The sequence below is a fragment of the Melanotaenia boesemani genome, chromosome 19, assembly GCF_017639745.1.
Source record: "Melanotaenia boesemani isolate fMelBoe1 chromosome 19, fMelBoe1.pri, whole genome shotgun sequence".
NCBI classification, from domain to species: Eukaryota; Metazoa; Chordata; class Actinopteri; order Atheriniformes; family Melanotaeniidae; genus Melanotaenia; species Melanotaenia boesemani.
The window spans coordinates 5480902-5492831 of record NC_055700.1 but is presented as its reverse complement, the minus strand read 5'-3'; the positions used below and the strand labels follow the sequence as shown (position 1 = coordinate 5492831).

The 11930-nt window shown below is 40.4% G+C and overlaps 1 protein-coding gene across 6 annotated transcripts in view; it reads right to left on the bottom strand.

Annotated features, from left to right (window-relative positions):
• The window catches only part of LOC121630257 (seizure 6-like protein), a 74634-nt gene continuing 62704 nt past the window's right edge, over positions 1-11930 (bottom strand). The window contains exons 11-17 of one of the 6 annotated variants that reach the window (XM_041970427.1): positions 10117-10311; positions 7955-8146; positions 7213-7407; positions 4683-4718; positions 4242-4356; positions 2300-2405; positions 1-2194 (exon numbers count right to left, since the gene is read on the bottom strand). In XM_041970427.1, coding sequence (XP_041826361.1) covers positions 2162-2194; positions 2300-2405; positions 4242-4356; positions 4683-4718; positions 7213-7407; positions 7955-8146; positions 10117-10311 — 872 coding nt within the window. In that variant the 3' untranslated portion in view covers positions 1-2161. The remainder of the gene's footprint in view (positions 2195-2299; positions 2406-4241; positions 4357-4682; positions 4719-7212; positions 7408-7954; positions 8147-10116; positions 10312-11930) is intronic. The other 5 variants (XM_041970428.1, XM_041970429.1, XM_041970430.1 and 2 more) reach the window with 5 other exon arrangements.

The window sequence follows — 11930 nt, the reverse complement described above, 5'->3', positions numbered from 1 at the left end:
GCCTTGTAATAAGGCCTTTTATTATGCAAATGAGTCCCCAAGCATGATTGACAGGAAGCAACAAGCGAGCTGCCAGTTGATGCAAAAGAAAGAATCTCAAAATTCCTTGTAGAGGGTAACTCAACACAACATGTAGGAAAAGATGTGCTTGGTTTCAGTCTGGTGTGTCTATAAAGCACAGTAAAAGAAAAAGAATGGGAAGGTTGTAAAAGGGAAACATGAAGACGTCAAAGCATCAGGACAGAAAACTCCAAGAAAATGCCTGAAAATAAAAAATGTTCCACCAAAGTAACGAAAAGCAAATGAGCAGAAATAGGAGTCGATGTTTGTGAGCAAAATGTAAGAGAGCAGCCAAGAAGATGAGAAAAGCCAAACATAAACCACCAGTAAGAACTAACCAGAAGAAAACAGGGTTGCAGCAGGCTGAAGAGAAGCAGTTAGTCTGTGGATGATTGGATGAAAGGGAAATTCAGGACAAATAATCAATCTACACTGAAAAGATCCACTGCTAAAGATGACGTCTTGAAGAAACCAAACACATTTCCATCATATTAGGTGATGTTTGGGTTCATGTCAGGTAAAGAACCAGAGACGGCCGTCACTACCACGTCTTTAAATAAACGGTAAATACGCATTTTTCTAATTCCATCCATCCAAAGAAGGTTTGATGATGCTGAGCCCATTTTTCTAGATGTTGATGCAGCTTGCCATAGAGCAAGAAGCGTTCAAGCATTTCTTCAGGAAAGACACACCGACTCAGTGACTGATTCAAATTATATTACAGCTATTTTATCTTAATTATTGAGGTATGTTTTACAAAGCCAGAATTTTCAGCAGTAAAATAAAAATAGATTTCTGTTAAATCTGTGATTTTTTTTTTTTAAAAAAGGTTAATAAACATCACTACTAAAAATGCATAATTATAGCAAAAAATGTTGATTTCCATCTGCAGTCCTGAGGCTGGTAAAAAGACAAAGTGAGACCATTTCAGTAGAGATTCTTCAAGATTGAACATCCAAGAATGACAGCTCAACAGTTTCTGCCACAGGCTGTGAACTCTTCTTCTAACACGGAAAAGCTGCAAACACCACACACACCTGTAGTTGTAATCGGTTTGGAGAATGTGATTAATACATTCTCAGAAAGTCATTAACCTCAGAGTTTGGTGCCCTCAGCATAGAGTTGGATGCAGTAAACTGGAGGGTAAGAGGATTTTCACATCGATCCTTACATACCCTCTGGTCATAAAATTTAGATTGCTTGGACTTACTAGATTCATGGATGCAGTACCAGAATTAAGTACCACCATAACACCAAAGAAATGCACTTCCTGTGTAGAGTGAAGCTGTTAAACTCCTGCTTTTTGATCATTTGTTTCATAGGACAGTTGATGTATTGCAACACAAGATCTTTTATTTAAGAAATACAGCTTTCATATTTGCAACCTCTTTGAGTGAAGGGTGGAAGAGCATGGCCAGGACCTGAACCTGAACATGTGCAGGGGCTCCACAACACGCCTGCATAGAATTCAGCTGAATTAAACACAGAAATGGAGGACTGTGCCAGTAAAACAAAACAAACAAAGAAAAAAAAAACAAACTACAAATACTTTCATGTTTTACTGCAGGAAAATAATCGGTTGTATAAAAATGAGCCTCAATTAAATGAAAGTCTTGATGCCTCTAGCTTCCAGGATTCTAATAAATTATGTACAATTGAGAAAAAAAATATCAGAAAATGTTTTGATCCCCTCATTCTCCGTCCCTCCTGCTGCATCCTACCCAGACTCCTTCCCCTTCCCCCCTCCGTAACCTCTTCTTGTCCCATATCACACTCATCATCTCATTTTTCATCATGTGTGATGTTCCCAGATGATATTTGGATCTTCTCCCTCTGTCCTCATGTCCCATCATCCCCCATCATCCCCCACCAGTCCATACGACTACCGTTTACCTCCTGCTTGCTCCACATTTCTTCTCCCATTTCATGTCCACAAAAGCTGTCACATCGAGGGAGGAGAGAACAGGATCAGTCACTGCATCTTGTGGCAGAAGGGGCCAGACATCATTATTTGTATTTACATCGCCTCCTCCAGGGCGGAGAGGGGCAGGTGGGGAAGATGAAGACGTAGCACGAGGCGATCGGTCTTTTATAAGACTTTTCATATTGATACTTCATATTCACGAGTGTCCTGCTAATAATGAAAGAAAAGATGGAAGAGGCAGTGTTAGATATAAAAACAATTAAAGGTTAGCTCAGTTAGGTGTTTAATAACCTTTAAAATCTCCAGAACACTTACTCCTCCTGTCTCATAGAGCGGGTTGTCAAACTCTGTCTCCACAGTGATCTGTCGGTAGGGGTGGGGGTAGATGAGAGGCAGCCTCAGATTGGAGTGATATCGGCACCTATTGGGTACAATGAACACGAACATATAAAAGGCTATATAGAGGTAGATAAAAGATATAAAAAAAAAAAAAAGATTTTTAATCAATTTGGGGCAGCTGAGGCAACAGAGAGCCGTCGGCTTCTCATTTCCCAAAGCTGTATTAGTTAGTGATGCCAGCTTATCACTGGCCAGTGGGATGACAGTGGTGCTTCATCCCTCCATCCCACATCAGAAAAAGGGGACAAAGAGCAAAACAAGGCCAAGCTCTCTTCAAAGTTAGGCTTCAATTGTGACAAAATTGAATTTTGAACTCATTACTTAGTACTTAGTACTTGTTTTGCTTCTCATATGGATCTTCGGCAAACACTTCTTCCACTGACCTTATACGTGTGCTCAAAGTGTCTCTCAGATAGCAGTCTGCAACATAAGGTACTTTTGGGCTTTGTTTCTAACTTCAGTTGCTTGTTGTGGGCTTATTTATATACACTTGCCGGCCATTTTATTAGGTCCATCTTTCTTGTACTGGGTCTGACCCTTTTACCTTCAGAACTGCCTTCATTCTTGGTGTGATAGATGGAAGCAGGTGGTGGAAACCTTCCTCAGAGGTTTTCTCCATATTGACATGACAGCATCACACAGTTGCTGCAGGTTTGTTGGCTGCACCCATGATGAGAATCTCTTGTTCCACCACATCCCAAAGCTGCTCTACTGGACTGAGATCTGGTGGCTGGAGGCCGTTGGAGTCCAGTGAACTCATCGTCATGTTCTAGAAAGCAGGTGATGATCTGAGCTTTGTGACATGGTGCATTATCCTGCTGGAAGTAGCATCAGAAGATGCTCCACTGTGGTCATAAAGGGATGGACATGGTCAGCAACAATACTCAGGTAGGCTGGGGTGGTTAAACCAGACCATGTTGGTACTAAGGGGTCCAAAGAAGGCCAAGAAAATCTCCCCCCACCATTACACCAGCAGCAGCCTAAAGCATTGATCCAAGGCAGGATGGATCCATGTTTTCATGATGTTTCCACCAAATTCTGAGTCTACCATCTGAATGTGGAGCTGAAATGGAGACTCATCAGACCAGCAATGTTTCTCCATCTTCTATTGTCCAGTGTTGGTGAGTGTGTGTGAATTGTAGCCTAAGTTTCCTGTTCTTAGCTGGCAGGAGGCACCCGGTGTGGTCTTGTGCTGCTGTAGCCCATCTGCTTCACAGCTGGACGTGTTGTGTGTTCAGAGATGCTGTTCTGCAGACCTTGGTTGGAACCAGTGCCTTTTTGACTTCCTGTTACCTTTCTATCATCTCCAACCAGTCTGCCCATCAACTGGATATTTTCTCTTCTTCAGACCATTCTCTGTAAACCCTAGAGATGGTTGTGTGTGAAAATCCCAGTAAAAACTCAGACCAGCAGCCATGCCATGTTCAAAGTCACTTAAATCCTCTTTCTTTCTCATTCTGATGCTCAGTTTGTCCTTCAGCAAGTCGTCTTCATCACGTCTACGTGACCTAATGTGTTGAGTTCCTGCCATATGATTGGCTGTTTAGATATTTGTGTTAACAAGCAATGGAAGAGGTGGACTTAATAAAGTGGCAGGTGAGTGAAGGTTCGGTTGTTTGTTTTTGTCAGAAGATCGAGCTGCAGTGGTTTAAAATGCTCACCTTTATCACAGTTAAATATGAAAAAAACTGTTCTTGTGTGACAATTTCAGGAAATGCCTGGACTGCAGCTAGTGGCACAAACGGACAAAAGAAACAACTGAAATTTGAGTTTCTGCAAACAAATCAATAGATTAAGTTTTTGTACCAGTTTGTACCAGGAGAACAACATCTGTAAGCACTGCAGTCCAGGATCTTACCGTGTGACGTAGACATACGCCCCTCCCAGCAGCACCAACAGCAGCAGAACCAGGATGAAGATGGCCAGCGCTATGTTTCCCCCATCCAGAGGGGAGCCTGCCGTCGCCTCTGCAACTGACACACAATCCATGAATCCTACAAGGTTAATTACAGGAGGGGTGTTATTTCGGAAAGCAAATAAAATCCGTAAAAGTCCGACAAAAGGGGGTTTAGCAAACACAGGTGAATGACGCAGGTAATCAGATGGATAAACACAGCTGGGAGGACAAACAAACACAGGGAGGGGGGTTGCAGATGCAGGCAAAGCAGATACACAGAGGTGAAGTGTTTTTTCCAGTTCTTTGTCTTTGTGATGGTTACTTATTTGTCTGTTTATGAAACAAACAGTGTGGACGTTTTAGCCCACCGTGTCAGAGCACGACACACACAGACACACTCACCTTCCAAAGCATGGTTGCCAAAGCAGTCATGGTTGGCTGCAAGACATCATTCAGTCAGTGCATATGAAAATCAGCATCACACTTCCTGTGAAGTTTGCTTTTATAACAAGGAGGTGTAACACTTTAGATATGAACACCTTAGTAAAAACTTGGTACGTGTATAAATGCCAGTGTGACTAAGTGTCATTAAATAGGTTAAAGAAATCTGCAAAAACAAAATGAATGAAATAAATGTCAACACCCAGGCTCTTGTCTGATGTTGAATAATAAACCATTTTTACATGTTCACTCTTTCATTTGTCTTATATAGTTTCAGAACAGTTTAAATTTTCTTTGACCAGAATAACCAGCTCTGCCACACAAACAAATGTCATCATCTGAAATAACAGCAGACAGATTCACATGTGAAGCACCAAGCATTTCATGACTATGGAGAATACAAGTTGTTGGTGGTCTTCTTCTCAGTCGTACTTGTTTACAGTGAGCCTGTTTACATGACCATCGCAATCAGAAATCTGGAGTAATCAGATTACTGTAATAATCTGACGCATCTACATTCAGTCTACTATCTGATTTATTTTGAGGGGATGTACATGAGTGGTGACATCACTTCCTGTAGTTATCAAAACATTCGGTCTGTGTTGAACATGGCGAAGAGGTAATGAGCTGCAAAATAGTTTACAGGTCAATGTTTTGCTTCAGCTGTTCCCAAACCTTTTCTGCAGGGTCCCTTTTTTATCCACAATAATAATGTCCACTCCCCCTTCCACTAACACATGCACCCCAGCGCTTACAATGGAATGTACAAAGAAATGCAAAGCCAAACAGTATTGTTTGGCAGAGAAATATCAAAAATCCCAATTTGGCATTATCTTGGTGAGAGAAGCTGATTTCTGACTTTAAACTCCCTTTTACTCCTACGAAGCCTTTGATAGTTTCCAAACTTACTTTTAGAATTTGTATCATCAGGTGTCCAGAAACAAAGTCATAACTAGAGCTTTTATTGCAATTTGCCATTATCATGGCAGGAGAAACTAATTTTAGATGGACACGACGCAGCTCTTTGCACATGTGCAGATGTAAAAAGACTAAATAAATCAAATATACAGATCTACGCACAAAGACTTGGGAGCAAGAAACCTACATGTGAAGATCTGCTTTCTAATAATACATTAGGTATCAGATTTTGCTGTCTACATGCCACTTGGATTATCTGATAACTCCAGAAATCAAGTACTGATCAGACTTTTGGTGTGCATGTAAATGGGCTCAGTGATTCTTTGATTGTTTGTTAACTTTCAGGTAAAAGCAGGTAATATGCTAGAGGACAGCTGAAACTAGTCAGCTGTATGTGCAAAGATCTGCACCTTGCAAGAGGTGATAAAAACAATGTTCACATCACAATGATTGTAATTATTTGCTCATATTTTGACTCTGGTTTGGAAATACACAAAGAATGACACAATTTCCTCATGTTAGCATAACAACGCCTGCTGTGCAGAGCTCAGCTGTGACTGGGCATTTGAGAAAGGGGTTTGGCAAACTGTCAGCAGCACGGGGGAGGAAGGTTTTCGGGGAATATAGCGTGCATGCATAAATCTGAAGAAAAAGGAACCTTGCAGTAGTCATAAACAGCACAGTGCAAAAGTTTCAGACCCAGATGTAAGGCAAAATGATTTAAATTCATTTCATATAATGTGTAGCAGTAAAGTCCATTGAGCCTCCTCTGCTCATAAAACAGCTTCACCGTACTTGCACACTGTTTTTCAAGACATTTTGCAGACTGGTTGTTAGAAGATCTTCAAGAATCTGCTGCAGTACTTGACTTTAATGTCGAAATCAGGACTAACTGAAGGCCAGTGTCTAATAAGGTTCAACTCTTCCCTGCTTCATTTTCCAATTTTACACTACGCATAGAAATAATCAAATTAAAAGGTAATGAAAATTTATTTACTACCAACATTTCATAAAATGTTCAGACTGATGTTTGAATATTTTTTGAGTGGGTGAGACTTCTTTACCTCCTTTTCCACCTCACAACAACTGCCAAACATGGTGGTGGAGGGCTGATGATTTGGGCTTGTTTTGTAGCCACAGGTCCTGGACCATGAACTTCTCTGGATTAGAAAGTAGGTCAAATATGAGGCCATCTGTCTGACAGCTAAAGCTTGGTTGAAACTGGATCATGCAGAAAGAAAATGACACTGCTTCTACATTTTGCCTCATTTTAAGTCCTAGTAGGGACTGCTTGAAAACCTTAGACCTTTGAAGTAGGTGGAGTTTGACAGTAAAAACCATAACGGCAGGGGTTTTATTTAGGTTAATTTATTTGTTGCTGTCCAAGGGCAATGGAATAGGTTTGCAGAACAGGTGGAATGTCCAGAGACTATTTTAATCTTATGTTGCTCTGCAGCTGATAGAATTTGGATGCATGATATTTTGTGGTGAAAAATATTATTTGAAGAGAGTGAAACTTTTGCATGACGCTGAATTTTAAAATCAATTATAACAGATTGTGTCAAAGTCTCACCCCTGCAGAGTGGAAGTGGGCCGCTCCAAAATGACGGGTTTCCAAGGATGCATTTAATTGCAATCTCTCCTATGAGCTCGTAACCTTGGTAACAAACAAAGGTGAGTGACTCGCCAGGCAGGTACAGCCTCTTGGAAAGGATCTGGTAGCCGTTATCAGGAAGGCCTGGGTTCTCACAGGAAACAGAATCCTCGGCTAGATGAAAGGGAAGGAGAAAAATGAAAATTGGATGGATCCCGCCGTGTTTCTTAACACAAATCAGAGGCTTTTGCGTCAGAGCCCGACTGACAGATTTGACAGGCTCCGGCTGAAGTGACATGACTCATGGATAATCTCCACCCCCTCCTCCAGGTGGCTCAGGGCTGATTGGTACGGTGCATTAGCATTGCATTTACATATCAAACGCTTCACATATGCAATAACAGCCCTGAAAAACACACATAACATATCATGGGATGAAATGTAGAAAATGAAGGATCATTTTGGTATGTAAAACTGCTGTGGTATTTGTCAGCAGTAAAAAAAAAAAAAAGAGAACTAAAACAGACAAAACAGCCTATTTTCTTTGGTTAAGTGTCGTGTGCAGCTGTCTGTCCTGATGATAGGCTTCTAATATCACCGGGCTGGCATTTTACAGCCAAACCGCAGCATCCCCTCTCCCCACATGTTTGAATAAATAACACACGTGAATAATACTGCTGCTAACTTCTCATGCTTGAACTCGTAACTGTCAGAAACTTACAAACACAGTGAGGGAGTCGAGATGTCCACACAGGTGTCCCCGGCTCACGGCCGTAGCAGGTGATGGTGGCGCCGCCCTGCAGGATGAAGCCGGGGTTGCAGCTGTACTGGATGGTTGTGCCCACCAGCAGTTTCGGGTCAGACAGAGACCTGGTGGAGTGCTCCACATGGCCGGGGTCTGAACAGTACATGACTGAAACAGAGACAGCACAAAAAAAAACTGTGAGCTGCTTTCATAAAATAAATACAATCTCAAGATATGTACCATTACAAAAGGGTCAGACTGGCAGATTTTTTTTTAATTTCACTAACCTACAGTGCACCCACATCACAGCTCCATCTAGACCAGTCGTTTTTAACCTTTTTTCAACATTGTACCCCATGTAGAGCCTTTTTTCAGCCCTGCATCCCCTAAACCAGGCTGTCAAATTTACATTTTAGTTCAGCGGCCACATTCTGCACAATCTGATCTCCAGGGAGCAAGATTTAAACATTTAGATAATTTAGCCATTTTATTTATTTATATATATTTTTATTTAGTTTATATTTTTACCTATATACTTTAAACATGTTTTTGTTTTAATTTATTTTTTTTATTTTTTTACATATGTAAACATTTATTATGTTGTACAGATCACAATAAATCTACTAAATCCCAAACTGTTCAATCACATGGTATCTGGACCTGAAAAATCCAGTATTTCACATGATCAGAGTAACGTTCCAAGATCTAGAAGTTGATTTAAACATACATACGTGTACGTTGCATCCTTGTAGTAACTTAGACCATCTAAACTGACTTTTAATCATACAAACTCAAGTCAGTTCTATTAAGTAGATCAGATTTAAAAGATAGACGAAGTTATCTCCCTTTTATTTTATCATTTACCCCAAGGGCAATGTGTACCCTCATTTGAGAAGCAAACTCCAAAAGGGATTAATAAGTTGTCAGATGTCTATGAAGAAGGCATCAGAATAAATGCAGCTCTTAACAAGTATCTTTGTCTCCACACGAAGAAAGTATGAACCATGAACATCAACATCTGTCCAGAAATCAGGTTTTCTTGGTATTTTTATTCACCTTATTTGTGAACCAAAGAAAGATTAAAGTCTGAAGGGAGGTAAAAATCTGGATGTCTGGTTGTAAGTCAAAGTGGGGATTGTTGGCTGAATTAATGTGCTTGTATACAAACAGGTTCACAGGTTTTATTTTATTTAGTCCGCTGTGATGAAAACTGTAAGCAGGAAAGTCGATTACACAATGTAGACCATGTCATGGTTAGAGGGTCAAAATGTTTTGGAGCCACACATTTTTCCTTGTTATCCTGGATTTAATAAGCTATTTCGCATTTGTTCCTTCAAAGAAAACAGTTAAAAAACCTGGTGATCAGGTTTACAGATGCAGGTTAGGAGGGTTATTTAACCATTTATCAAATCAATAAACTTAATCTGAAAATACTTGGTGCAAGCTTTTAATAAAAATATGAATTTCATTTTCAGAATGCCTCCATCAATGCTGCTCTGAGGCTGTCTGAATAACCTCTAACCTTCATCCACTATACAGACCAAAAGGAAAAATCGTTATTCATGTTTTTTCTATTGAAATATTGCAGTTTCCAGACTTGCTGCAAAAGTTCCTGCCAAACTTAACCACAGAACATTCAGAAACATGCGTGTGAAGATATTTGCTTTAGATTTTGACTTGAAAATTAAAAAGGAGCTAAAAGAAATTTACCAGGAAATACAACTAGTCCCATCAAGCAAGGATGCATTTTAAATTTGACAATAGTTCAGGAAAGGAGAAGCAGATGTAGAGTTATTTATGTGTCTCGACAAATGTCTCGACTCACATCACTAAAAAAGAAACTAAAGGTCCAGCAGCGAGCCAATGTAGCGCCATGTTACCAACACCCAGCAAATTCTGAATATGCTGGACATCCACCATCTGTTTTAAGACCTGCACTCAAAAGCAGTCAATAACTTTCAGGCCTCACCTTTCAGCATTTATCCAAGATGTTTTGTCTAATCTCACAGTCTAATAGTTAAAAAAAAAAGTTTGGGTGGGAGATTAAATCAATCCAAACATCAAATTTAAGTTCTGCAGCCTTCTCTTTAAACACTTTATATTACAAAGACCGGCAAAAATAATTAAAGAGAACTGACTCTTTTCACAGAAGGGGGGCTGGGAGCTCCAGGAGAGGTCCAGCTGACAGGTGAGAGTCTCTCGTCCCACCAGGTCATAACCAGGATCACACTGGTAGGTGATCCGAGCTCCTCGCACCAGAGCAACATGGGACGTCGTCTTCCAGCCGTTCTGGATCTCCGGCAGGTCCGGACAGGAGTCGTTTCGGGAGACCTCTGTGAAAAGAAATGAAAGACTAAAGGTTGTTTAATGGCTGTGTTATGATGGTGTCAGGTGGCGAGGTGCAGGTTGGGCTGCGATGAAACATTTTGTGTCTCACAGCAGTTACTGAGGTCAAGAAGTAAACCAGATAAGCAACACTGCCAGTGACTTTGACATGATACCAGCACAAGACTGATGGATTTATTGTGCAATTACTTGACCGTGTGACAGAATGATGGATTTCGTCTGTGGTAGGCCGTCTTCAAATATAACCTCTTTGCTGCATCCACTCTGATGAGGACAGATTGCTACTGAAACGCATGTTTGGAAATTTTTTATTCAGAACCTTGCTGAATTAAATTATTGTTAGCTGTCAGTTGCCAGAGACATTGGTGTTGATGTTCGCCTCATGTGCTGTCAAAAGTGACTTTCTCATATAATAATTTGTCTAAGTTGACAAAACTTCCAAATGAGTCCTGAGTCATCTGCCCTGATCGTGTTTTTAATATAAAATCTTGAACTTAGCTCTGCTCAGAGCTGTCCACTTGTGATTGGATCACCCAGGACAGATGTTAATACCAGACGTGAACTATCTCTCTGTGAAAGGCCACGATCATTTAAAAATATTGATCGGTGCGGCTTTACAAAAGATTTAAGTTTCATTTCTGATTCAGCTGCGAAATGCTGGGAGACTTCACACACCAGCATGAACGGATGATGCAGGCAGAGAAACAGCAGGAGGTTCAGATCTGCTGTCTCTCCGTCGTACTGAAGATATTTTAAATTAAAGATTAATCTGATCTAGAGCTAACTTTGCCATGATTAAAAAGCATCTCAAACCTTCCTGCCGTGTTATTACTTTGGTCAAGCTGTGCAGCTTTATTTATTCCATTCATTATGTATTTTTTATTCTTTTTTTCATTTACATACTGCTGTTGATTGTTGGGATGTGACGTGTGTAAGTTATTTATAATCTTTTGCAGGTTTTGTGAACTGTGCACACTTTGAAGTTCTGCACAGATAAATAGAGTTAATTAAAATAAAACTGATTTAAAAATTGACACAAACCATGTTTGAGTTGTGACATCAGTCCAGCCTGCTGATGTGGGCTTATTGCACATGTTTGGAAGAAATGACTGAGTGTCTCTAAAATCTGATAAAGCATTTTACATATTTGGAGAATATCTGGAGGAGGTAGCGGGAGGGTTCATTCCTTATGGTACGTCTTTCGTCAGGTGTCAGGCATTTCTAAGTGGGTTGAGTCTAACAGGTAATTTTCCCATCATATTCTGGGTTGTTACCAAAGTACAGTTTAATTGTAGTTTAACACTGATGATTTCATGTATATAATAACACCGTGGTATCACTCAGCATAACAACACCAAGTATTGCACTTGTAGTAAACAATGCCTTGTCTACACACACTTCGCACATTGTCCCACCCCCTATGCAGAGGATAGGGTTAGATGGTGGCAGATGAGTCGCTGTGGTGAGTCCTGAAGGGCCCCCGAGTCCCACCCCCTGCACTTCTGCACACACCTCATACACACATTTCCCACACCCTAAAATGTAAAAAATACAAAAATAAACCAATGAAATTATTAAACACTATGAATCTATTGCACAGTCACTC